General features: G+C 53.1%; 1 protein-coding gene across 4 annotated transcripts in view; it reads right to left on the bottom strand.

The window, feature by feature from the left end:
* The window catches only part of Mgrn1 (mahogunin ring finger 1), a 45,029-nt gene that overhangs the window by 10,773 nt on the left and 8,030 nt on the right, over nt 1-26,226 (bottom strand). For 3 of the 4 annotated variants that reach the window (XM_071605303.1, XM_027940439.2, XM_027940437.2), the window contains exons 2-9: nt 14,159-14,277; nt 11,305-11,393; nt 10,644-10,790; nt 7,744-7,861; nt 4,575-4,641; nt 4,171-4,220; nt 2,481-2,528; nt 797-865 (exon numbers count right to left, since the gene is read on the bottom strand). In XM_071605303.1, coding sequence (XP_071461404.1) covers nt 797-865; nt 2,481-2,528; nt 4,171-4,220; nt 4,575-4,641; nt 7,744-7,861; nt 10,644-10,790; nt 11,305-11,393; nt 14,159-14,251 — 681 coding nt within the window. In that variant the 5' untranslated portion in view covers nt 14,252-14,277. The remainder of the gene's footprint in view (nt 1-796; nt 866-2,480; nt 2,529-4,170; nt 4,221-4,574; nt 4,642-7,743; nt 7,862-10,643; nt 10,791-11,304; nt 11,394-14,158; nt 14,278-26,226) is intronic. The other variant, XM_027940438.2, reaches the window with a different exon arrangement.

Consider the following 26,226-nt stretch of genomic DNA (forward strand, 5'->3'; position numbering starts at 1 on the left):
AAATAGGGTGGGGATGTGGCTCAGTGGTTGAGTGCCCCTGAGTTCAATCCCCAGTACCAAAAAAAAAAAAAAGAAAGAAACCAATAAAAAGAGCCAGGCACAGTAGTACACGCCTGTAATCCCAGCAGTTTGGAAGACTGAGGCAGGAGGATCACAAGTTCCAAGTCAGCCTCAGTAACTTGGCAAGACTAAGAAACTTAGTGAGATCTTGTCTTAAAATAAAAAATAAAAAGGGGTAGGAATGTGACTTAGTAGGCTCAATCCCCAGCACCAAAAACATAAAATAAGAATAACAAAAAATAAGAAATAACAAAAAGGCAACCAGGTCCCAAGTTCAAGCTCCTCAGCCCTTCCCTGGCCACCTGGGCCACTGCTTTAGCAGCTACCAGAGCTGCCTCTACCTTGGATGTGTCCTCTGGTGTGCAGGACACACTGTCGAGGCGTGAAGCCAGCAGCAGGGGGCAGCCTCGCTCACGGCTGGCTATGAGGGAAAAACCCAAAGGCAGCACTCACTGCCAGGCCCAGGCCGCAGGAGGGGCAGGTCCCTGGATCCCAGGCTGCCCTGGAGGACCAGATGGTGAATTACACAAGCCAGCAAACTTGCTGGAAAAAGGACACCATGTCTTGTAAACCTCAGGACTCTATGGCTGAAAGTGCCCAGGCTCACCAGGGGAAGGCAGAAAGGACTGGCCCTTTTCCATCAGCCCTCAGCCAGGCCTGGGAGACCCTGCAAGTCGTCCACAGTGAGTGGGCTTCCGGCAAGGTAGGTAGCACAGTTCCACCCACGGGGACACACCTTGGTCTCCTGGTTGTTCTTGTTCTCAATGCCATAGATCTCCTGCAGCAGGTAGCTGACACGGTCCACCTGGGGAGCAGAGAAGGTGCACTGGGCCTTGCCAGCCCCATCCAGGGCTCCTTTGTACCCACCTGGGCCTACACTGCCTCCACGGCTCAGATCCCAGAGGCAGGCGCAGCTGTGGGGCCTGTCCCCACCTGCCCCTGGGGAGTGGGCTGATGCCAGGAGAGGGAAGGAAACATGCTCTGTGCCCAGGGAGCAGAGCTGAGGGTCTTGGGCCCAGCTAACCCACTGACCAACCCACCACCAGAGAAAAGCCACTCTGACTCACTCATCCGTCCCCAGCCCACAAGAGCAACCAGAGTCAAGGCCTGTAGCGAGCAGACGGCAGCCTGCGTGGCTATTGCTCTCTAATATCTCTGCTCTAAGACACAAACAGACCTGCCCTCCTGTTGCTCACCAGTGCCAGGGCACTGGCAGCCAGCTCACCCAAGATAAGGACCCTGACCCCCACTGGATCTTGGACCCACCCAGCACCTTCAGGCTGGGGACTTGACAAGGATCATTCTACCTTCTAGAAGCTAATAAACCCCATTTCCACACTGCGGCTTAAACAGGCCCTGGTACCTACACACTGCTAACTACAGCCTTGGAAAACAGACCCCAACCGTGGCCCAAGTCTCAGGGTGGGCACAGTGGCACATGCCTGTAAAACCAGCACACTGGGAGGCCGAGGCAGGAGGATCAGGAGTTCAGAGCCAGCAACTCAGCGAGGCCCTGTCTCTAATAAAACATCAAAAGGGCTGGCAGGGGCTGGGGTTGTGGCTCAGTGGTAGAGCTCTTGCCTAGTGTGTGTGAGGCACTGGATTTGGTCCTCAGCACCACACAAAAATAAATAAAATAAAGGCATACTGTCCATCTACAACTAAAAAAGTTTTAAAAATAAAATAAAAATATATTTTAAAAAAGGGGTGTGGGGATATGGCTCTGTGATTAAGCACCCTGGGGTTCGATCCCCAGTACAAAAAAAAAAAGTGTCAGAATCAAGTCTCATGCAGCTCCGGTTAAGGGACCTCCCCTGCTCCATTAAATCCTCACAGTGCCTAAGTATGATGGGACCAGCATAGGACCACAGAATTAATGACCCCAAAGAGAAGCCGCATTGGTCCACAGCATTTGATCTAGGATTCTCCATCTTCCTGTCAGGCGCTGATGGAGTCAGTCCAGGTCTCTGCCCGATGTGGCCCATCTCTCGCAGTGTGTAAAGAAAGGAGGCTGCAGTCGCCCGTCTCCGCCCCCTCCACCCCTCCATCCAGAAGGTCTGCTGAGACTACTGCATCACAGGCCCCACGCTCAACTCCACCAGACTTAGGGCTATGGCAGTGGCCATGGGGTGGGGGTCATGGCTAGTGGCTGAGCCCTTGCCAGGCACACCTGAGGACTGGGTTCAATCCCAGCACCACCACCAAAAAAAAAAAAAAAAAAGAATGGCTTTGGTAGGTGGTGAGTGTGCACACACCCCTCAAAAGACACGCATGACCCGAGTTCCTGGAGCAGAGAGCCCAGTAGTGGGGAACTCAAGGCCACTGTGGCCCAGGAAGAACCGCCCACAACCCCTGGATGGCAGCGAGCGCATGTGTGCACGCCTCTCAAGTCAAAGGGGCTGTGACAGCCCGACACTTACGATTTGCTTCTGCTTCAAAGGCTTCACGGAGAAGCTGCCATCCATGTGCTGCAGGGGAACACACAGGTTACCTGGCCAGCTGCAGGCCTCCCCGATAACCCACATCCACAGCCAAAAACAAGACAGATGTGACCACCATGGAGCCAAGCCAAGACCTCCCAACTGCAGCCCTCAGGACTAGCTTCAAAGGTACCTGGATAACCTTCTAAAAATAGCCCCCTGGGCCCTGCCCTGCCCTACAGACCCCAACTCTCCCACATTGACCTCTCAGCCAAGGCCCAGTGATCACGCGCCTCCCCAACATCCAGAAAGCACTCAGACACCAGAATCAAGACAGGCTCTTGCTTTCAAAGGGCCTGGAATAGTCTGGAAGTCACATAGGCATAGGCACCCAGGACCACTGGGAGCACCAAAAGTTCAAAGGGAACAATGAGATCCTCAGCATCCAGGGAGACACTCCCTTCAGCTTGGACAATGCTCATTAGGGCATCAGATCTGAGATCCTGAAACCACACTGATGACCACTTCCAAGCCAAGGAAGATGGCACTGTCCGACTGTCTGGTAAGGCTGGTGGTCCTTGCAGAAACGTCCACAGTGCAGGATTACAGCATTATGAGCTGTTCTTATTGGGTTCTAAACTGGAAGCTCAAAATGGAACATTTGCCCGAGATGGTTCTCTGCCTCAGCCAGAGAAGGCAGATGCATAAACAGTGTCCACCTCTTATGTAGAAGCTGAGCTCAGGAGCATGGCTAGCCAGCGAGCACTGGAGATGAAGGAGGCCAACCTCTGTCCAGGCACTCACATGGGCATCCTGTGCCCCTAGGCCCAGGAGGGCAGATCCAACCTCTCCATGGGATGAACAAGTCTGAGGGGTCCCTGGCCCAGCTGTGCAGAGCACCAGGGACCTTGGTAAAGGGCCAGGTCACAGGAGCTGGGCTCTGCATAAAAGCAGGCAGGGGTTGCAGGGGCACTCATGAGGACCCAGAAGGGAGCAAGCAGTTCACAGGTGTGGTGGCAAAGCACAAGGGCCCCAGGCGCTTGCTGAAACCCTCCAGAGTACTGACAAATATTCAAGGGCATGGAGGAGGGCGGGGTCTGCATGGTCATTATCAAACAAGAACACACCCTCTACCTGCAGGAACCATGCAGGCCAGATAGCAGGGGGCAGGTCCTGGTCCACCCTTCAGGCTCCAGAGCTTCACTAGGTGCTGTGCATGGAACCCAGCCCCGAGGCTAACCACAAACCACTGCTCTGTCTCACAGACATCAATCAAGTAAGGACAGAAGGGCTGCCCTGAGCCAGTCAGGATCAAGGCCTGCCCAGCCCAGTAGGGTCAGGGTAAATACAAGCCAGGCAGGAAGGGGCAGTGCATCAGCTGGGATGTGACAGGTACCAGGTGACACCTGAGGTACCCTGGGGCTGGTGGAAAATGGCCAGGGCAACAATTTCTCCACATCCTAGTGGGAAGTGAGGGTTGGCCCTGCCACTCCAAATCCCTTTGAAAAGCCTGCCAATGGGACGCTCAGCCTCAGAACGAGTGTCCTGGTCATCTCCATCTCCCTGCCCCAGCTCTGACCCTTGGCCCCCTGCACCAAGCCCTGATCCCCCAGTCAGGCTTCTGATTTCACAAGGCCATCCCAACCCCAGCTCCCAGGTCACTGGGGTCGGCAGCTGGGATGGCACTTACCTTTTCAAAGGCAGCCAGGAGCACGTGGGCATGGCCAGTCACTTCTACCACTGAAGCCAGGAGAAGAGAGACAGAAGAGAGGACAGAGCAGTCAGGGTCAAGTGCCCCCCCCACCCCCGATGGTGCCCATTCCAACCAGCCCCCTTCCAGGTATGCACCTGGAGACCTGCACCTGGCCCCACCCTTCTCTGCCAGGGGCTTTGCCGCTCCCCCAGCAGCTCCCGAGCCTCCTATACTTGGAGCTCCCCATGTCCTGGGCCTGCACGTAGAGGCATGGACCACTGTCACCTCTGGAAGGACATCTCTCACTGACTGGGTAGAAGGACCTCAGGAAGCAGCCTCCTCCCTGCAGGACCCACATGCTAGGACAGGAGGAAGAGGAAAAGCCAACCAACCCCACTCACCATCTCCTTCGTCCACCACAGCCTGAATGACCACTGGAAACATGCCCCGGTCCAGGTCAAAGTTCAACTGAGGAGGAAAGGAGGCGAGAACTGTCAGGACTTCGGCCAGGGAGTCAGAGAAGAGTATGAGATCATGGGGTCATCCTCAGTGTCCCCAATTTCCTGCTAGATGAAAGATGCAAAAGATGTGGCCCTGCCTACCAAGTCTCCATGACCCCCTCAGTGTCTGGCACAGAGGAGCAGCAGACACATGCATTTTTAAATTCATTCTCAATAAAGAGTGACCAAAGAATAGACATTGACTGCATAGCACTAAATACTCTAAACCCATTGGCCTGTGTATTTAGAATGAGCAAACTACAAGGCACGTGAATCATATCACAATAAAACTGCTGAGAAACAGAAGAAAATAATGGGTGGAAACCTAATGGGGCCCACTGACAGCAGAGGCCCGCGGCCTCCAGTACCCGAAGAGTCAGCTTCCCTTAGCCAGGACTACCCACAGGGAGTAGGGGAAGGCCCGACAGTCAGCCTGCAGTGACCACCTGCCCCACAGGATGTCCAGCAGAGCCGCTCCTGGGGGGGGCACACTGCAATCCTGAGTCCAAAGGAGTCCAAGGCTATGTGAACCCTGAGTTCACACCCTGTAAACAGAGACATTCAGGAACGTTCTGGCTGAGAAGCACCCGTAGAGCCCAAAGTGCAGGCCACACAGGTCTGTATTCCTTGCCAGTGTTCCCCCCGGGAAGCTGGCAGCAGAAGCCGAGCTTGGGAACGTGTTCCTGCCCAATGGCCCAGGATAACTTCCATCTTCAGCCTTTCTACCTCTCAGCCTCAGTTTCCTGTGCTGTGAAATGGGTCACTATAGCCCAACCACACAGGTTCAACACAGTGCAAGTGAAGTCCTCCCACAGGCCACACATGAGGACACGGCTGCGGAGTGAATGTTGATGCTATTTAAGAAACAGAGGGGAACACTTTTTCCTAAAATTCACTAACACAGGGAGCCTCCTACTGAAGATTCAGATGGGGAGAAAGAAATCACAGACCACAAGAGCAGCCAAGGTAGGGAACCCAGAGACACCAGGTACCCGGAGGTCTGCTGCCACCTGTGGGGGAGGCTGACTGCCCAGGCCACCCAACATGCTGACAGGCGATGACTCCATTTGAGCAGGTGGCCCGGCTGCCCCTGCCCCAGGCCACTAGCCTGCCTTAGCACATGGCTAACACAGGGTTCCCTGCATTGGAGGCTGAGCTCCCCACTAAACTGCCTGTCCATGTGAGAAACCCTGGGAAGGCAGCCCTCAGCTGGACAAACCCATAACTGCCCCCAAGCCCACACAGGCCTGATCTCCACCTTGCTTCCAAGGGAGCCATGGCTCTGGCCACATGGAGCTGATGGGACATGGACAGATACATTCATAGACAGAGGCAACCAGGCAGAGACACAGGCGCCAGGAGCTGCTGTGGGAGGTGATGGGGCACTGGGGCCAGCTCACATCAGCAGGGACAGGCCCAGAGACAGCAGGTGCTGGCACAGGGCCACACTCAGGAGGTGGGTCCTCACTTGCTCACTGTGAACAAGCCTCAGTTTCCCTTCTGCAAGGGGACAGATGCCAGGCCTAATGCAGAAGTTCTAAGCAGGGCTGTGGACAGTAGGCTCAACCAGCAACAAGAGCCCAGGAGAAGCCTCTGATCAGGGAGGATTGGACCAGCCTCACAGGTGGCATAGAGTGAAAAGGAAAAGGAGTGGCAGTTGGCCAAAGAGGATGGCACAGGAAGAGGCTGGGCAGGGGCATCGTAGAAACAACTGCATATCTGAAAGCTGCAAGCCAGGAGTGGACATAGTCCAGGAGTGGACATGGTCACACACCCAGGCCCAGCCAGGCTGGCAGCTCCTGGGAAACTGGGCTGAGTCGAAGGGACCTTCCTTCCCGGGCTCCTGCCTTGCTTTGGGGTGATGAGCCATGACAGGAGGCCCCATGGGGAGCCTGTTTCAGTGCACAAGAGCTACTGTACCAGAGCTGCCCCATAGCAAGGCCCTTACAGGCTGTGATTAAGCCCAGGAGAGGGGAGTTCAAAGGTCAGCAGCTGTTTGTTAAGGTGATGGAGCCAGAAAGAAGAACAGAGCTTTGTGGACAAGGCCCTGTGCTCACCCCTGGGCTGGAGTCCAGTCGAGTACCAGCACCTGGGGCTGAGGGGCCCTCGTGCTCTGAGGAGCCTCCATGCAACTTTTGTCTCTGTAACCTAAGTGTGCACAGCCACGCAGTGCTGGTGTCCAGGTGAGATCCAACCATGGGGGAGCACAAGAGATCACCTTGGCCCTCTTCCCGCCTCCTGCTGGCCAACTGGAGCTTTCAGGCACTGTGCATGCCACCACAGGCTCCTCACAGCGATACTGGCCACACTGTCCCCCCAGAAACTCCCACTGCCCCAAGCTCGGCACACAGCTGGGGGTCACCTACAAGACACTCCCAAATCCTGGGACCAGACATGATGGTGGCAGGACAGCCTTCCCCCATCTGCATGAGTCTGAGAGACATTTAATTTTAAGGACAAGAGGTCTTTCTTAGGGAAAGTGGCCACCCAGAGAGAACAGAGCCAGACAGTGACCACTAGCAGGAGTCAGGTTGCAGTTCTCAGGCTCAAGCAGCCCTGGTGGGGGCCTCAAAGTCCCACCCCACAGAAGCCCTCAGACAAGGGTATCAGCAATCCCCAGGCCAGATGGTCACCAGGAAATAAGGCAAAAGGTGAGGAGGAAGCCCAAAGGGGTGGGGCAGGAACACCAGCAGGGAAGCCACCAGAGCTACTACCCACAAAGACCCTAGAGGAGACAGTCAGTGAGGCCAGGGGAAGATGTTCACAGCACGATTGAGAAACAAACCCAGGTGGAAGGGATGCCAGCCAGTGTCAACAGATGCACTGTTCCAGGACTATGCAGGGGGCACCATCTTCGTGCCTCCCTGAAGTCCAGCAAGGGAACTTCCTCAACTGCTGCTCTTGGCTTGGCCTCCGCTCCCCCAGGCTGCAGACCTCAGCTACACCGAGATACCTGAGGTCCCCGGGCGTGTTCCACAGAGAACAGGGCCCAGCAGCCATTCCCAGTTCTCAGCGCCCACCGAGGTGTGGGAGAAGTGAGGGGAAGGGTGGGTCTCCATGGGAGTATTACCTCATCATCCTTCCACTCGGAGAAGTCGATCTTGAAGGAAGGCAGAGAGAAGTGCTGGCTCACGCCTCTCTTGTAATGGACGGTCTCGGACTGCAGAAGAGGGCTCTTGGGGTTGTACCTGGGTAGCAGAGAGGGCGGGCTATCAAGGAGCCAGGGGCGCCAGGCTGCCTTCCCTCCCCGACAGCACACAGGGACTGCCCACTTGTCCTTTAGGGCTCCACCCTCTGGTGGGCAGGAGGCAGCCCACCTGGCCAGGCGGCCCCTGCCCCTCCAGAGGCTCCCTGGCCTCACTCTGCTCACTGTGCAGCTCTATCTAGTCACACCTGTCTAGTCACACACTCTTCCAGAGCCCACCCTGCCTGAGACCTCTGCCACCTTCCCAGACATGGGACACCTGGCCACTGGGTTTTGGTTTCTCCACGGTTTCCTGAATGAACAAGGATTGCAGAGCTCCTCCCCGCCCAGCACCCCGCCCTTCACCCAGAAGCTGCCAGTGTGTGGCTCTGAAATCACACACTCAGGTGCATGCTGGGTGCAGGTCTCCCCTAAATGTCCACCTACACTCCACCACCATCACACTGAAGGCGCCGGGTTCCCTGAACCAGCCCAAAGTTTTGCCGCGGTTTTACTCCAAGTGGCTCGGCTTGGAGGCCCTGGGGACACCAGGTGGTCTCCACTATCTTGCTACTCCTCCCAGCACTGCTTTAAGTACCACCTTCCTGCACAAGTCTCAGCCCCACAGAGTCCGTTCCCAGGGCAGTCTCCCAGGAGAGCATGTCTGGGTCCCAGGGCACATGCACTTCCAATCCTGATAGACCGGTGTCTCCCTCTCCTCGGCTCCTCTCTCCACCCTTGCCCATGCTCACTGCCCCAGGGGGTTCCCTGGGTCTCTGAGACAAAGGACACTCCTGAGGGCCTGGGAGGCTGGGGTAGGGCCTGACCTTGCCACCAGAGCCAGCAAGGGAGAGAACTCCACCGGGCGGCCCACCTGGGATGCAGTGGAAGGACTGGCCCAGGACACTGTTCAGGTGGACCTGGGCCTTCTCTTTGGACTGTGGGACCCTGGACCCACCCCTCTGAGTCTCGGGTTTCCTTGTCAAGAAGAGGGAAGGGGACAGGGAAGGTGTGGGAGGGCACCTGTCCTGCTATTTGGGACAGAGCTTTCTGGATGGCAGGTCTATGTGCCCAGCCTGGTCCTGGGGATCTGGTTCTGGCGCCACTCAGCCAGCGCTCCAGGAGGGGAAGCAGGCCTTGTGCCAGGTCTCAGCAAGGGGGACTGGGCACTTCTGCTGCCACCTGGTCCCCAGGGACAGGGCTCAGGGCAGCTGTGTGGGCCACACCAGCCACGCCTGGATGGTTATCCTTGGCTTTCCCAGCTCTTGTGATGGCAGCAGGACCCTCTCCTCAAGCACATTCACAGTATGTGACAGCACAGAGCTGAGAGGGCTGGGGAGTGTGGGGAGGCCTACCACTCACCACACCAGGCCCATCTGTCCTTGGCAGCCCTGGGTACTCCCCAGACTCTGGCTCCTCTGCTGTGGTGGCTAAGCCTAAGGACAACTCAGGAGCCACAATCTCCCAGCCATCAGAATGTATCACACAGGAGGCACCAGGGCCCCGAACATCCTGCTGGCTCTCTGGTTGCAGCAGGTCACCATGCGTGCCCCAGGCCTCATGGGGTGTGAGGAGAGGAGAGGGAGCTGGCACTGCCATCCAGATACTCCTGCACCTCCAAATCCCCTGCTGATGATAAGTATGTACTCAGGCATCACTAGGAATCACTAGAAGAAGAACCAAGTGTTGGGGTCAAAGTGGAGCCTCAAGGTGAACAGTCTGGAACAAGGCACCTCTTTCCCCTGGAAAGCTGCCCAGGGAGACTGCTGGCTGCCCGGAGCCCAGGCCCCAAGTCCCTGGGGGAAAGAAGGGTGTCCAAGTCCTTGCCTGATAGAGCACTCCTGCTGAGCTCACGATGGGCTGCTTACGGCACCCGTGGGCATGAGGGATAGTGCACGGGGGACCCTAGACTTAAGGGAGCAGCTCAGCCACCCTCATTCCCAGAAAGAGTGAGCCTCAAGCCCAAGGTCTGAGACCCCACTCTGTGCCCAATCCAAACCTGGCCTTATCGGGTCTTCCCTGAGGTGTCAGCATGTTTCTGCCTGTCCACAAGGTCACTAAGGCCCAGGGTGGCCTTGCAGGCTGGGGCCACTCTGCCACAGCTGCAGTTAAGTTGCAGGTTGCAAATCCCTGGGACCAGCAGAACTCTTACTTTAAAACAAAAATCCCCGAAAGTTCAAATTTGTCATTGTGACATGATAAAAAATATATATTTGGACCAGTGCAGTAGTGCACACCTATAATCCCAACATCTGGGAGGCTGAGGCAGGAAGATGGCAAGTGGCCAGCCTCAGCAACTTAGGGAGACCCTGTCTCAAAAAATAAAAAGTGCTGGGATATGGCTCAGTCATTAAGCTCTCCTGGGTTCAATCCCTGGTACCAAAAATATATATATGTCTATGTACCTGGTCTCTGCCCAGGTTCCCAGCTTGGAGTTCTCCCTCCCTTGGAACCTGCTGGGTGACAGAGAGTCTTTGTTCTAAGGAGGTGACTCTGGGTGGGCTCCTGGAGGCAGCTGGTCACCAGAAAGACCAAGCCTGACCAGAGTCTGGACTTTCATTCCCACTCCAGGAGGCAGAGAGGTTGTGTCCTGCACTCATTAGTAACCTCCAGGTACCAAAACAGGTCTGAGGCGCAGCGCAGGGGTGGAGCCTGCCTAAGGCCTCACCAAAGGAAGGAAGCAAACAAAACATAACCAAGTGCTGAGAGCACAGGGGACGCCCACAGATCCCCCTGTGGTCAGTAAGAGACGAGGCCATGTGGGTCAGCTGCACCCAGGGACTCACACTGCCATGCCATTCAGGAACTCCTCCACGGCCTGGCAGTAGATGGTGATGGCCACACGGGCGTCGGCATCAAAGGTGAACTCCAGGCTGTACAGCACGCGGGGCTTCTCACCGTCCTCAGCGGGGCTGTCGGCGTCGTCTTTGTACCTACCCAAGGGGCAGAGGGAGGGAGCGCAGGGTCAGCTGCTTGGACATGTCTGTTCCTGCTGCACTTGTGGAGGCCACCCCTGGCGGGATGCTGGGACCCAACAACCAGGCTCTACTTCCCTTTCTTCCTGCCCTGGAAACAGGGACCATCTCTTGGCTAGAGACAGCCCAGATACCTTGGGACCTCAAGTAGCGTCTGGACCTGCATCGTCTGGAGCTGGGTAACAACTGACTGTGGGGTGCCCTGCACACGGTGGAAACTGAGCAGCCTCCCTGATCGCCACCCATCAAATGCCAGTGGCACTCAGCCTCAGGTGTCTCCAGACACTGCCCCTGGTCCCCAAGAGACGGAGGGGGTGGGGTACAGGCAGCTGACTTAAAGGATCAAGTTCCTACAAACTCTTGTTTGTGCCCCCTCACTCCACATAGAGGATGGAACCTGGCCCACCCAGCACCCTCCTCTTCCCAAGCCACAGGCCTAGGATGCCAGCCAGCAGGCAGGACAACAGCTTACCTCACAAGCCGGAGGGAGTCTTTGCGTATGTTCACCAGGCTCCTCAGAGTCTTCACCGGCTCATGGGGGGCAGGAGTGACGTAGGGGAACTAGGAGAGAAAACCCACAGTAATCCCAGGTGAGTCCCTGGGGAGGGCACAGGACAGGAGCAGGAGTCCCGGCTCCAACAGGCTCCTGGGCTCTGGTCTCTGAAGGGCTGTGCCAGACCCTGGCTTGTCACTTTTGTCACTCTTGTTTACCCTGAAGGAAACCACAGTCACACAACCAGCACTCAGGCTAAGCCTGGCACTGCCCCAAGTGACCTGGGTACTCAGGAAAGACCTTCAGTAACTCGACCTGGCCAGATGGATCCCCAGGGGAGACCACCAAGGCTGGGCTCTCAGGCTTCACTCCTGCAGGACATGAAGAAGGTAGCAGACCACAACACCTGAGCACAGACATAGGTGCATGTGAGGCCGGTGGAGTTGGAACCGCAGGCACGATGCTGCCCTGGGGAAACACGGAGGCACACACACACTCCATGCTACTTTCACAACTGAGGGAGCATCCACAGTGGTCTCAAAAAAGTAAAGTTAAAACACATCTGCAGGAGGCCTGCGTGAGCCCAGCCTGGGCAGGAGCTCCTGTTGTGCCTGCAGGTCCCACAGATAGGAGGGCAGCACTCGGCCCTGCCCTTCACCTGCAAGGCATCCCATGACCAAGGTTTCACATCAACCAGATGCTGTGTTTCTAAAGCAGTCTGGAGAGCCCTGGTCTAGAGGATGCATGCCAGGCCCCAGACATGCCCAGGAGGCAGCAGCCTTAGGGGGACAGGGTTCAGGGTCTTGCCTGGCCCTTCTCCATCATTTAAAAACTCAGACTCAGCTGGGCACAGTAATGCATGCCGGTAATCCCAGCAGCTGGGCAGGCTGCGGGGGTAGGACGATTGCAAGCTCAAGGCCAGTCTCAGCAATTTAGCAAGGCCCTAAGCAACTCAGCAAGACCCTGTCTCAATATAAAAAATAAAAAAGGGGGCTGGGGCTCAGTGGCAGACCGCTTACCTAGCATGTGTGAGGCACTGGGTTCGATCCTTAGCACAACATACAAAAATAAGCAAATAAAATAAAGGCATGCTGTCCATCTACAACTGTGAAAACAATTTTTTTTTTTTTTAAAACATAAAAAGGGCTGGGGATATAGCTCAGTGGTAAATTGTCCTTGGGTTCAATACCCAGTAAGCAAACCATTTTTTGTTTTGGTACTGGGGACTGAACCCAGGGGCAACTTAACCACTGAGCCACATCCTTGGTCCTTTTTAAAGATTTATTTATTTTGAAACAGGGTCTCCCTAAGTTGCTTAGCTAAGTTGCTCAGGCTGACCTTGAAGTTGGGATCCTTCTGCCTCAGCCCTCCGAATCATTGGGGTTATAGGTGTGTGCCACCACTCTTGGCCCTATAACCAAACCACACCAAGCAAACAGACAAAAACCTGGGCTCAGGTATTTCCTTCCTAGTCATCACACCCAGGCCTGCCCAGCCTCACGGCCTTGACCATCTCAGTTAGCCCTCTGCCTCCCAAGGACTCCTTCTTGTACGCCCTCAGAACTGCTGCCCCAACGCAGCTTTTCCCAGAGTTTCCACGTGAGCCAACGGCTCCTGGCTCCTTGTACCTTCCTTGGCTCCACCCTCTGTCCTCAGAGATTTCCACAACACACCAGGATGCCTCTCTTGCCCCAGGAGGACCTTCCCTCATTTCCTGAGGGTTTGCTGCAACACCCACCTGCCCTCCTTGCCACTGGCCCCTGGACACCTACACCCATTCACCTCCTCTGCCCAAGTCAGCCTACAGAGCCCTGCTGGACTCCCAGATGCACCGCCTGTCAGGAGCCTGGTCCAGGCCACTCCAGTGCCCCTGCCACCCTGCTCTTCCTAGGGGACTCTGTCCCACCCATTACAGCTCAACTCAGCTATGGCTTCTGCAGCAGGCCCTCCCCTCCCGTCACACACACTCTCTCTTTTTTTCTTTTTTTAATATTTTTTAGTTGTATGGACACGGTATCTTTATTTTATTTATTTATTTTTATGCTGAGGATCAAACCCAGTGCCTCACACATGCTAGGCAAGCGCTCTACCACCGAGACACCCATCACTCTCTCTTCTGACCACCCTTTGGTCCAATGTTTTTTCTTCTCCTCCTCCTTCCCCTCCTTTCCTTCTTTTTTTGTACTCAGATTGAATTCAGGAGCACTTATCCACAGAACCACATCTCCAGCCCTTATTTTTTATTTTGAGACAAGGTCTCACTAAGTTGCTTCAGGTCTTGCTAAATTGCTCAGGCTGTCCTTGAACTTGGGATCCTCCTGCCTCAACCTCCTGAGCTAATAGGATTACAGGTGTGTACCACTGCGCTCCAAATCAAATGTTCTCTTCTTTATGATCTGGAACACACCCACACTAGGGAACAGGGGAAGGATCTGACTTCTGCCCCCAGCCCCAAAAGACCCCTAGGCACACAACAGGTGCCACGTGTGTGCACAGCTATGTACATGCACTTCTCTGCTGCCTAGTGAGAAATATCTAGAAGCCATATTCCCTTCTTGGGATCATATCTCTTGCGTGCTATTCTACGGAATGGGGTTGCTGAACACCTCCCCATTGAATACCAGTTCAATAATGGCTACTCATCCCACAGGGACCCACCCGGCTGGCTGACCTCCTGAAGCAGTGTAGGGATGCACCCCATCACCCACACCCCACTTCATTCAGCTGTAGCCTCGCAGGAACTCTGCCCACTTGGGGTGACTCAGTGCTTGCTCATCCTCACAGCAGGGCCGCCCACCCCACGGCCATAAGAGCCAGTCCCACTGGGATCTACCTGGACTGGGCGGCTGCCCAGGAAGTTCAAATCCATGTTCTCTCCAAAAAGGTAGCCTTCAGGGTGGGGGGTGTCAAATTTCTCACCTCCCATGAAGAAGTGTGAGGCAAAGTAGTTTCCTGTTTAAAAAAGGAAACAGGAGTTGCAGGTTATGATGCTCAAGAAGCCTGGCCCTGGGGCAGGATCCATCCTGAGGAAGCCAGTGCGCCTGGCCCACAGCCATCCTCCAGCCTCACTCCTTCCAAGGCTGCCCACCAGCCTCTGGCCCCTCCGCTCCAGGCCCACCAGCCATTCTAAACTCCCACATGGGTTCCTTCTGTAGTGGACCGAGCCATATACCTGGCAAGGACACGCCCAGGTAACACCCTACCCTTGCGCGTGACCTCGTTTAGAAACAGTCTCTGCAGACACAGGCAGCAAGTGAGGATGAGGTCCTAACTAGGCTGGGATGATCCTCAGTCCAGTGCCTGTTCTGCTCCAGGAGAAAGGAGAGGTGTGGACAAAGAAGCACACAAATGTGACGACAGGGCAGGGATTAAAGGGACAGAAGCCCAGGAGTGACCAGGGACACAGGGCCTCCAGGGGGAGGACAGCCCCACTGAGGCCTCGACTTCTGGGTTCCAGAACCACACAAACACTGCTGTTGTTTCAAGCCACTCTTAGTGGTCATCTGTCATAGCTGCCCCAGGAAACAGACATTCCCTGACCTCAGACCAAGGCAGAGCCCAAAAACAGGAGGCCCAAAGACATCCCCTCAGTTATGACCATGGCTGACAACTACATGGATCTGGTCACTTCAGTCGTGCCCGGCTTTCCACAAAAACTGAGGCTACAGCAGTTCCTGCCCGTCCCTGGCACTCAGATGCCGAACACACGCTCCTCTTGGGAGGTGTCAGATACCCGTCCACCTAAAAGAACTCAGCTACCAGCTCTGTTGGAGAACCAGGAGAGTGACTCTACAAGCTTCCTGCCCCGACGCCTGCCCACCCTGCTGCAGCACAGAGGACCTAATAGGAGGGTCCAGGTGACCTCGGGGCCTCTGAATTGGGGGATGCTCAGATAGTGCATCCCTGGGCTCATGAGCAGCAGGGACTTCTATATCCAGGAGCCCATATGGGTCCTTCCTGGGGCCCCCAGGGAGAATTCTGTGGCCCTCAAGTAACCAGGGGCACCTTGAGGGATATGTGACCTTCCTGAGAACTGCAGCCTGTTATGGGAGTCATGACCACAAAGGCTGGCCAGGCCTGAGTGATGAGGCCACAGCTCCTCCCCAGCAACCGCAGGAAGGGGCCTAACCTCAACTCAGCCCTAGGCCACACAGACCAGGAATTGAGACAAGTGCAGCCCAACACAAAGAATAGAATAGTGGTGCTCGGTTAACCAAACACGACCCCTGGATTTTGTGGACCACCACCCAGTGTTCCACAAAACAGGTCAGCACACAATGAGCCATGTGGAAAAAAACACCCTTTCCAGCAAGGCCTTCCTGGGCTATTCCTCTTCAGTTTGTGACCTCCAGTCTGGCATGGTGGTGCACGCCTGTAATCCCAGTGGCTCGGGAAGCTGAGACAGGAGGACCTCAAATTCAAAGCCAGTCTCAGCAATTCAGCAGGGCCCTATGTAATTTAGTGAGTCCCTGTCTCAAAATAAAAAATAGAAAGGGTTGGGGAGATGGCTCAGGGGTAAAATATCCCTGGGTTGAACACCCATTACCCAAAATAAATAAATGTATGTCTGCAGGCTGCACCCTGTATCTGCTTGGCGCGCACTGCTTGGCTAGTACTCTCCCTCCACACGCTCGCTGCCTCACCCTACACGTTCTGATGGCCTATACCCCAGGGGCTCCAAAGTCAGGGTAGTTTTAGGCCTTCTGCTCTTCAGCAGAACAAATGCTACAAACTCATATCTCTGGATCAAGATGCAATAGGCAATTACTACTTCTTGTTTGCTTTAAGTATTTTTTATGAGTTGTCTACATCTAACATACATTACTTGCAAACAACAAACTATTTTTAAAAGATCTGGACCTGAGCCAGTGGTACATGCCTGTAATCCCAGCAGCTCAGGAGGCTGAGGCATGAGGATTGTGAGTTCAAACCCAGCTTCAGCAACAGTGAGGCGCTAAGAAACTCAGCAAGACCCTGACTCTAAATAAAATACCAAAAAGGGCTAGGGATGTGACTTAGTGATTGAGTGCCCCTGAGTTCAATCCCAGTACCCCCTACCCTGACAAAAAAGATCTGAGACCTGGGACAGGAGGACTGTTGGCAGTGGTTACAATAATACAGAATTGGAACCACTTTCCAGGATAAGAAGGATGGAGGTCACCTGAAGTACAAGACACAAAGGTAGACCTAATGCTGTGAGCATACACCTCAACAGAAGCATTCAGAAGGGGAAGGGCCTGATCTCGCACTGTCGGCTGGTATACCCTCACTGTTTTTGTTTTCTACCTGTTTTTATTGGTGCATTGTAGTCGCACATACCAATGGGATTCATCATTACATATTCACACATGCCACATGAAATTTGGCCAATATCATGCCCCAGCAGTCTCCCTCTTTACCACCCCCCGACCCTGGTCCCTTTCCTATTTTTTTTTAAACTTTAATTTCTTTCTTTTTTTTTTTTAGTTGTAGTTGACACAATACCTTTATTTATTTTTATGTGGTGCTGAGGATCAAACCCAGGGCCTCACACGTGCTAGGTGCGTGCTCTACCGCTGAGCCCCAGCCCCAGCCCCACTTTCCTCTTTCAATCTCCCTTTGATTCTCATGAGATCTCCGGCCCCCACGCCCATCTTTTCCTTTTTTCTCTCCAGCTTCCATGTGAGTGAAGACACATGACTCTCTCTAGTTCCATCCATTTTCTTGCAAATGACATAATTTCATTTTTTCTTTACAGCTGAATGAAACTCCATTATGTTTGTGTGAATGTGTATCTCCCCCTTTTTTTTGGGGGGGGGGTATCATGATTGAAACCAAGGTTAGCCACTGAGCTGCACCCCCAGCCCTTTTTATTTTTTGAGACAGGGTCTCCTTAGGTTGCTTACAACCACACTAAATTGTTGAGGCTGGCTTCGAAACTGCAACCCTCCTTGCTCAGCCTCCAGAGCCACTGGGATTACATGCCTGGCTATATCACATTCTCTTTATCCATTCATCTGCTAACAGACACCTACTCTGGTTCCATAGTTTGGCTATTGTGAATTGTGCTGCTATAAACAAGGGTGTGTGTATCACTGTAGTATACAATGACCTCAATTCTTTAGGATAAAACTGAGGAGTGGTATAGCTGGGTCATATGGTAGTTCCATATGTTGTCTTTTGAGGAGCTTCCAAATTGACTTCTATAGTAGTTGTATTGATTTTCAGTCCCACCAACAGTGTAAAAGTGTTTCTTTTTCTCCGCATCCTCTCCAGCATTTATCATTGTTTGCATTTTTAAAATATATTTTTTGGTTGTTGATGGACCTTTATATTTATTTGTATGTGGTGCTGAGAATCAAACCCAGTGCCTCACACATGCTAAGCAAGGGCTCCACCACTGAGTCACAACCCTAGCCCCTTCACTGTTTGAATTTTGATGACTGCCATTCTGACTGGAGTGAGATGAAATCTCAGTGTAGTTTTTTTGTTGTTGTTGTTTTGGTTTTTTGGTACCAGGGATTGAACTCAGGGGCACTCAACCACTGAGCCACATCCCCAGCCCTATTTTGTATTTTAGAGACAGAGTCTCACTGATTTGCTTAGTGCCTTGCTTTTGCTGGCACCATCCTCCTGCCTCAGCCTCCTGAGCTGCTGGGATTACAGGCATGCACCCGCAACCCGCCTCAATGTAGTTTTGATTTACATTTCCCTAACTGCTAAGGATGTTGAACATTTTTTCATGTATTTGTTGACCATTTGTATTTCTTCTTTTGAAAAGTGTCTAGTTCATTCTCCCATTTATTAACTGGGTTACCTGAATTTTTGAGGTACAGTGTTTTTTTTTTAAATATTCTATGTATTAATCCTCTGACAGAAAAGTACCTACCAAAGATTTTTCCCCCATTCTGTGGGTTCTCTCTTCACATTCCTAATGTTTCCTTTGCTGTACAGAAGCTTCTCAATTTGATGTCATTGAATTTCTTAACTCTTGGCATTATTTCCTGAGCTGTAGGGTCCTTCAATTTGTTTTGGGGTTTTTTTTTGTTTGTTTGTTTTTGGTACCAGGGATTGAACCCAGGGATGCTTAGCCACCAAGCCACATCCCCAGCCCTTTTTTGTAATTTTATTAGAGACAGGGTCTCACTTAGTTGCTGAAACTGGGTTTGAACTCACAATCCTCCTGCCTCAGCCTCCCAAGTCGCTGGGATTACAGGGTGTGCCACCGCACCCAGCTTTCGACTTGTTTTGATACTAGGTCTATATCAGGATTTTTGCCAAGTAACTTGGAATTAGATGCTATGGATTATCAAAACCTTGTTAATTCTCATTTACTTATTTATGGGATCACGGTTTCTCTACATAAAAAATAGTACTAGGGGACACGGTCGTGCATGCCTGTAATCCCAGTTACTTGGGAGGCTGAGGCAGGAAGAAGCCAGCCTGGACAATTTGGACAGATTCTGTCTCAAAATGAAAACTAAAAAAGGCTGGGCCTGTTACCTCGGAGATGGAGTCTTGCCTTAGCAAGTGCAAGGCTCTGGATCCAATCCCCAGAACGCAGAAAGAATAAAAAGAGCTAGAATTGGGGCTGGGGATGTGGCTCAAGTGGTAGTGCGCTCGCCTGGCATGCGTGCGGCCCGGGTTCGATCCTCAGCACCACATACAAAGATGTTGTGTCCGCCGAAAACTAAGAAATAAATATTAAAAAAAAAAAAAAAGAGCTAGAATTGATGCTGAAATGTGTACTGTTCCAGAACTAGGTTATATTTAACTGTCAGGACATGAATGAACTGAATTAACCAAGGGGGGAAGTAGCCCAACCACTTCAGAAATATGTTGTCAACATATTTTGGCATTTTTGCTTGCTATTGGTAAAAATGGTAGCTATTTGTGTTAATTGGTTGGCAATTTGTAACAGCCACTGAAGCTATAAGTTAAATTCTCTCAGAGCATTATTGATTTTTTCAGATTCTAATTACAATTTAAGTACACATCTAGGTTGCAGAAATGCACAGTATAATCAATAAGACTTTCAAGCATTAATTTAAAAAAAAAAAAAAAAGTCCCATCCCATCCTTGTCAATAGGGAAGTGCACAGTGGCAGGGGCCGTCACAGGCTGGGACCACCTTGTTCACCAGCTGGGACTGAGCCAGGACTGCACGCATCCAGAGCTGACACGGGACGGCACAGGCCTGCAGCTGCTGACAGACAAGGAGGAAGGGGATCCATGTCACAGAGCATCCTGGAGCTCACGGGTGGACACCCACACATGCAGAAAGAAGGCAAGGAAGGTCACACCCAGGGCCAGGGAGACGTGATGGGCGCTGGGGAACTGCTATCCCTTTATTTTTCCCCAAGAAAGTAGATAAACAAATATAAAAAGTGTTAACTGTGAATTATGCATTAAGTTAATTATGCATTTGTTACATTATTCTCTGTGTTGCTTTTATCTTTCAGTGCTGGGAAGTGGACCTCAACACACATTAGGCAGGCACTTGACCACTGAACTGCTTCCCCAGCTCTTTTTGAGCAGGATCCTGCTACATTGCTGAGGCTGCCCTTGAACTTGCAATCCTCCTGCCTCAGCCACTGGAGTAGTTGGGATTACAGGAGTGCACCACTGGGCCCAGCTTATATTTTTGTATGATCACTTTTTTTTTTTACTTGTTCTTTTTAGTTATGACAGTAGATTGTACTTTGTCATATCACAGATACATGGAGTATAACTTCCCACTCTTGTGGTTGTTCATGGTATGGAGTTACACTGAAGGTGTATTCATAAATGAACACAGGAAAGTGATGTCCATTCATTCTACTGTCTTTCCTGTTCCCATCCGCCCCTTCCCCCCTCCAATTTGGTGAACCTCCCCCTTCCATTGTGAGTCAGCATCTTCATATCAGAGAGAACATTAGGCCGTTTGTTTTTTGGAATTGGCTTATTTCACTTAGCATGATAATTCTCTGTTTCATCCATTTACCAGCAAATGCCATAATTTCTTTCTTCTTTATGACTGAGTAATATTCCATTGTGCATATGTACCACTGCTCATATTTTTTTAAAAGGGAATTTCTAAGGAAGGAATGTGTGCATGGGGAAACTGGTAGCAGTTCCTGGAAGGATCTGTATGTATGTATGGGTATAAACAGAAACACACACATGCATGTGAACTGTGTGTGCACATGCCCGTGTGTTAAACATCTCTGCACGTATGTCTGCATGTGCGCACACACACACACACACACACACCTCAGGACTAAGAGGAGGTGGCAGAGCTGCCAGGAGGGAGGGAGAAAAAAGGAAAAGGAGGTGAGGGTAAGAAATAAGAAGGAAGATGTGACAGATGCCGAAGGCCACAGGCACTGGCTCCCCACATCTGCTGGGGTGGGCGTGAGCTGGGGCGGGCGTGAGCTGGGGCTCTCCAGCAGCCCTGCTTCCCACTCAGAGAACTGAGCACAGAAGTTTGATCTGGGGCTCAACCCTGTGGACTCTAGTGGCCAGTGGAGCCACTGCCAATCACAACGGGCAGCTGTTCATCCACAAAGAGCTACATGAAGGTCTTTCCTATGAGAACAGTTGGAAACCCTTCTCTGGCCACAGCTATGAGGCAGACGCTCCTGGAGCCCAGAGCCTGGGGGCAGTCCTTAAACACCTTGGCTGGAAGAGCTTCTCCGTCTCCCCATCTGCCCTGTCACTGGGACTCAAGCTCAGATGGTCCATCTCCTCCCTGCCTGAGGATGCAGACTCTGTTCCTATTTACAGGCACTAGGTGACCTGGACAGTGAGAAGGTGAGTGGCCACAGATGTCACCCTAACCTTCCACTACCCAGTTTTCATTATATCCAGTTTACCAGAGGCCTGAGCTTGGGACGCACCAGCTCAGAGATTCCTGGTCTGGACTCTTGAGGAGCATTTGTACCCAAATTCATGTGGGACACCTCAACAGCCACAAGACAGCAGATGTGGAAGGTCACTGAGCATCTTGGTGCTGGGACATACTGGCCCCAAGGCCCAAGAGCCACCTGTCCCACAATGTGGGTTCCAAGTGTCTGACCCACCTAGGCTGCCACACACTTGCTGTGCCTGCCCCTGTGCTGGTCACTGCCCCAGGCGCTAGTCCCTGCAGCCGGTGCTAGCCACAGCTCTGCGCTCAGCCTCCCCTGCTACTATGGCCTTAAGACTCAACCTCAGGAAAAGCAACCCTGACCACCTGTAGGCCAGCTGCACGGTGGCTGTCAAATCCTCCTGCCCTGACTAGCATCTTGCACAGTCTCAGCTTTCCTCACAGAGTTGGTTACATTCTGTCCTCCCTCTGCCTGAGACCAGACGCCACTTACAAGTGGCCACAATCCTACCCCCTTGTGACCACCAGGTTGGCCCCACCCAGGAGGTGGATGAGGGAAGGTGGATGACACCAAGAATCCTGGGCAAGCAGGGTCAAGTAACCCACTCAAAACACACAGCCAAGAGGTGGCATCTTCGCTGGAACTCCCTACGTCCTCAACCACGCCAGGCAAACCATGCCATTAACAAAGACGCCCAGGGCACCCTTCTGAAGAAAGCCTTTGGGCCAGGTGATGCGCTGGGCTGCCTGGGTCATGGCTCCCACCAAGGGGAAAGGAGACTTACAGGCCAGCTGGTGGCAGGCAAGGGCTCACTGGCTCCACCTGCTGGAAATTCCTCTCATTCTCTACTTGGACAGGCGTTCCCAGTCACCAGGTTACCAGCTGACTTGGTGCCTGTGCCACTAAATCTGCTGGGCCCTGGACTTGTGAGATGAGAACATCACAGGTCCTGGAAGTGCTGCTCTCAGGAATGCCCCTCCTGGCCCCACATCATCCCACATGGTAGGCAGGGAGGGCAGCCCCCACAGCCTGTGGTGTTGGAGGGGGTCTGACCTGGCTCTAGTCACCCCACTTATGATCCCCCAGCTGAGTCCACATGTGTGCCCACGACAGCATGTTTCTGCCTGCCGCTGTGCCCTCAGCCCCACTACACTCCAGCTGGGTGACTCTGGGCTACCACCTCTCTAGCCTCCCTGTCCCCACCTGTAACATGGGACAGGAAGTCAACACTGGCTGGAACCCTGATATCCCACCTGCAGAGGGGAGACCCTGAAGGCCAGAGCACTGCCATGGCAGGGAGGAGGAGCAATGCACCACCGTGAGCTGGGGACAACGGAGACCCAGCAAAGACTGGTTCACACATCTCCATAAGCTACAGCACCTAGTCTGGGGGAGCAGAAGAGCTGCCCTCCCCAGTCTTGGCAGTGCCTTTCAGAAAACAGCCTCCATGGCCCCCAGGGAGGCCCAGGTGCCTGGGCCAGGGGGCGGCTGAGTGTAGAGGAGCTGGGGGGATGCAGGGGCACCTGGCAAGGGGACAATCCCACAGCCATACACCCTGCACTGAGCCAGGCTAGGCAGGGAGGGAGGAGGCGACCCAACACCACCCTCCACTTCACAAACCACTCAGAGGAAAGAAGCTGGAAGGCTGCACTGAACCCAGTGGAAGGCCACAGGAAGCCAAGCTGAGTGTGACCTCACAGGCCCAGACGGTGGCCATGCTTGGTTTGAGGTTGTACAGGCAGAAGCAGTCACCACCCAGGGTCATCCAGGAAATGCAGGACATTTCCCAGAGAACTTCTGGGCCCCATGAAAAACAAAGGCCAGCTGGGCCAGGGCCAGGCCACACCCTGCTGACTCCCATGGCCGATACCATCAGACTCAAAAGAGTTCTGGGGAAACAGAGCCCCCCTGGGCTTTAGGTGGGAAGCTGGGACCATGGCAGGCAAGTGACTGGCCAATGCCACATAGGAAACTTCTGGCACAGCATCAGGACCAAAGCCAGTGCTCTCCTCAGCACACTGACCAGCTGCTCCCAGGCGTGAAGTGCAAGCCCCCAGTGAGAGTCCAGGTTGATCTACAACTCCACAGCACCCTGGGTGGTCCCAAGCCAGGAGGATGAGCACACACTGGCTCCTACACACAGCCCAGAACAAAGCCTGCCTCACCCTGGGAAGAGGGCCTCACTGCCAGCTCCCAGCACAGGACCCTAGGCCACCTGACTAGCCTACTCCTAAGGTCCCCAGAGCTCTCTCAGCCTGGACTATGATTCTCTAGAGGGCAGGCTGGTGCAGAAAGATTCAGGCGCTGGATGGCAGTGGCCACCACAAAAACCTCCAGCTCAGCTGTGACCAGGCTCAGGAATGCAACCCAGGAGATTCTGAGTCCCTGGTGCAGACCCAGAGCCAGGTCAAGGCCAGGCAAAGTCAGCAGAGCTCCTGTGGATGGACTGGGCTTCAATAACGAGGGACACTCACATTTTACTGCAAACCCAGCACCCTATCTCAAAACAATAATAATAAAAAAAAGGGGGCTGGGGATATAGCTTAGTGGTAGAGCACTTATGTGCACAAAGCCCTGGGTGGAAACCCCTGTACCCTCCTACACACACCCCAAAATAACTCCCAAACATAGCTTCTTGGTCTTGACTATATCAGACAAGAAAAGAGGAGGGGAGCGGGGAGCCCTCCTGGGAAGAGAAAACCTGGCTTCCTGGGGGAGGTCTTGTCTTATTTGTTTGGCTTAAGAGACCCTCCTGCCTCAGCCTGGAGAAGCTGGAATTACAGGCACACACCACCACACCTCTTTACATTTAAACTTTTTTTTTTTTTTTTTTTTGTGCAGCACTGGGGAGGGAACCCAGAGCCTCAAGCATGCTATGCAAGCACTCTGCCACTGAGCTGTGCGCACCCTGTGGGCAAGGATTCTTGTCTTCTGCCTCTTACAGAGGCCCCATGAGCACAGAGCTGCAGAGAGCCCCAGCCCAGACAAGGACACTGGGAACTGGACACCTAGGCAGAGGGACACTGGGAATTGGCCTCTTTTACAAAATAGGGAAAAGTGAAGCCACAGCAAGTTCTCTGGGTGCATGGAGAAAGTCTGTCCCAGAAACTATCCCATGTCCTCAGACAGATGATAAACAATGCAGGCAGCCAAATACCACCCAGCCACAAAAGGAACAGAGCACCAACACCCCCGCCCAGCATGGGGGCCACAGGTCTGAGCACCCCTCCTCCACCACTTCTTTGGGTGACCTGGTCCCAGAGTGGTGCTCAAGCAGCAGGGCAGACAGTTGGCATCACTCTGCATGCTGGACACCGTCATTTCTTTAAGGATTTGGCTGTGGTGCCCTCACACCTGCTCTGTACCTCGCTGGGTGACCAGCCAGGGGCAGTGCCTGTCTATACTTCAGACTCCACACACACAATGTGAAAACAGGGCCAGCCTTGCACGGACAACACAGGCCTCCAAGCAAAGCCCTCACGGTTGCTGTTACCGCCATGACCACAGATCACCGACCACAGCACTGGGGCTCAACGTCAGTGGGGAGTCTGTGCTGCAGGCAGGTGCCCAGTTCCCAAAGCCCCCACACCTTCCACTCCAACAAGTGCAAAAGCCCAGGCAAGTGCCTACTCTGCCTCTCCCGGGCTTGCCTGGGACACAGCAGTCCTGGCCCTGCAGAAGGTCCTGGTCCCCTCACCCTGCTCTCTCTGCCCCGCAGAAGTCCCTTCAGCAAGCTCATGAGTCCCCTGGCCCGGCCTGGTCACTGCACAAAGTGCCACATCAGACACAGCTTACAGAGAGCTGCAGTAACTCAGGGTAGTCCCTTGTAGCCACCAGGTCCCTATCAGGCAGGACAGGGAGGCAAGTGGGCAGAATCAGGCTGGGAGTCAGGGGGCCTGGCCTTAAATCTGGTTCCACCTTGACCCCACTGTGAGTCACCGTCACCTCTGAACTTCAGGGTCCTCACCAACAATCAGAGGCATATGACAAGAACAAGTTCCCCAGAGTGCAAGGACTGTACCATTACCTTAATACATTAATTGTCTTTAATATTCTCATCAAAACCAACTATTAATTAAATAAATGTATGAAAGGGACTTTATAACACCTGTAGACTGGGGACACCAGTGCTGCTAGCCTTTAAAAAGTTGCCTCAGCTCCTCACTGTCTAGAGCCCAACTCTTCCCATGGAGCACATGATCCTTGCCTTCCTAAATAAATCTCTACTTGTGCCTTTAAAAAAAAAAAAGTATAATAAAAAAGTAAGAGATCCAGATAAATACTGACACACCATAAACACAGACAGGCCACGTCCACGGACGCAGAATCAGCATGGTAAAGATGGCAACTCTCCAACATCAATCTGTACTTTCGATGTGATCCTGTGATCCCTATCAAAATTCAGCAGACTGTCTTTGTAGAAATTGATAAGCTACCTGCAAAACTTGTACAGGAATCCAGGACCTGAGCACCCCCAGGACAAGTGCGGAGAAGAAAGCTGGAGAACTCGGGCTCAGCAAGCCAGGTGACAGCAGGTGCTGCGGTGTGCCAGACCAGGGTTTCCCAGCCTCAGCACTGGGACTGACCTGTGGCCTCTGCCCACCATGCCAGCAGCACCGACACTTGTCCCTAGCTGTGACAAAATGTGTCTCTCCGAGACATGGTCCAATGCCCTGAGAGGCAAAGCTGTGCCAGAGGGGAAGCACTGGGATGGACACGTGAGCCAAAAGCACAGAGTGGAGAGCCAGGACAAGCCCTGTCACATCTGTGATAACTGAGTTTTGACAAAGGTGTGAAGGCAGCTTGACGGGAAGAGGATCATCTTCACAACACACAGTAGTGAAGCAACTGAGTCCCACACGTGAAACATGGCCTTGACCATCCCTCAAACCATGGCTTTTCTCTCTGGCAGTACTGGGGACTGAACCCAGGGTCAGTAAAAGCTAGGTTATGACTTGGGCAAGGCAAATATTTCTTCAATATAACTCTAAAAGCACTATTCATTTAAAAGATGAGAAACTGAACTTCATCAAAGCTAAGAACATTTGCTCTTCAAACAACAAACCAGACTATAG

Source organism: Marmota flaviventris, chromosome 19 (assembly GCF_047511675.1).
Source record: "Marmota flaviventris isolate mMarFla1 chromosome 19, mMarFla1.hap1, whole genome shotgun sequence".
In the NCBI taxonomy this organism is placed as follows: Eukaryota; Metazoa; Chordata; class Mammalia; order Rodentia; family Sciuridae; genus Marmota; species Marmota flaviventris.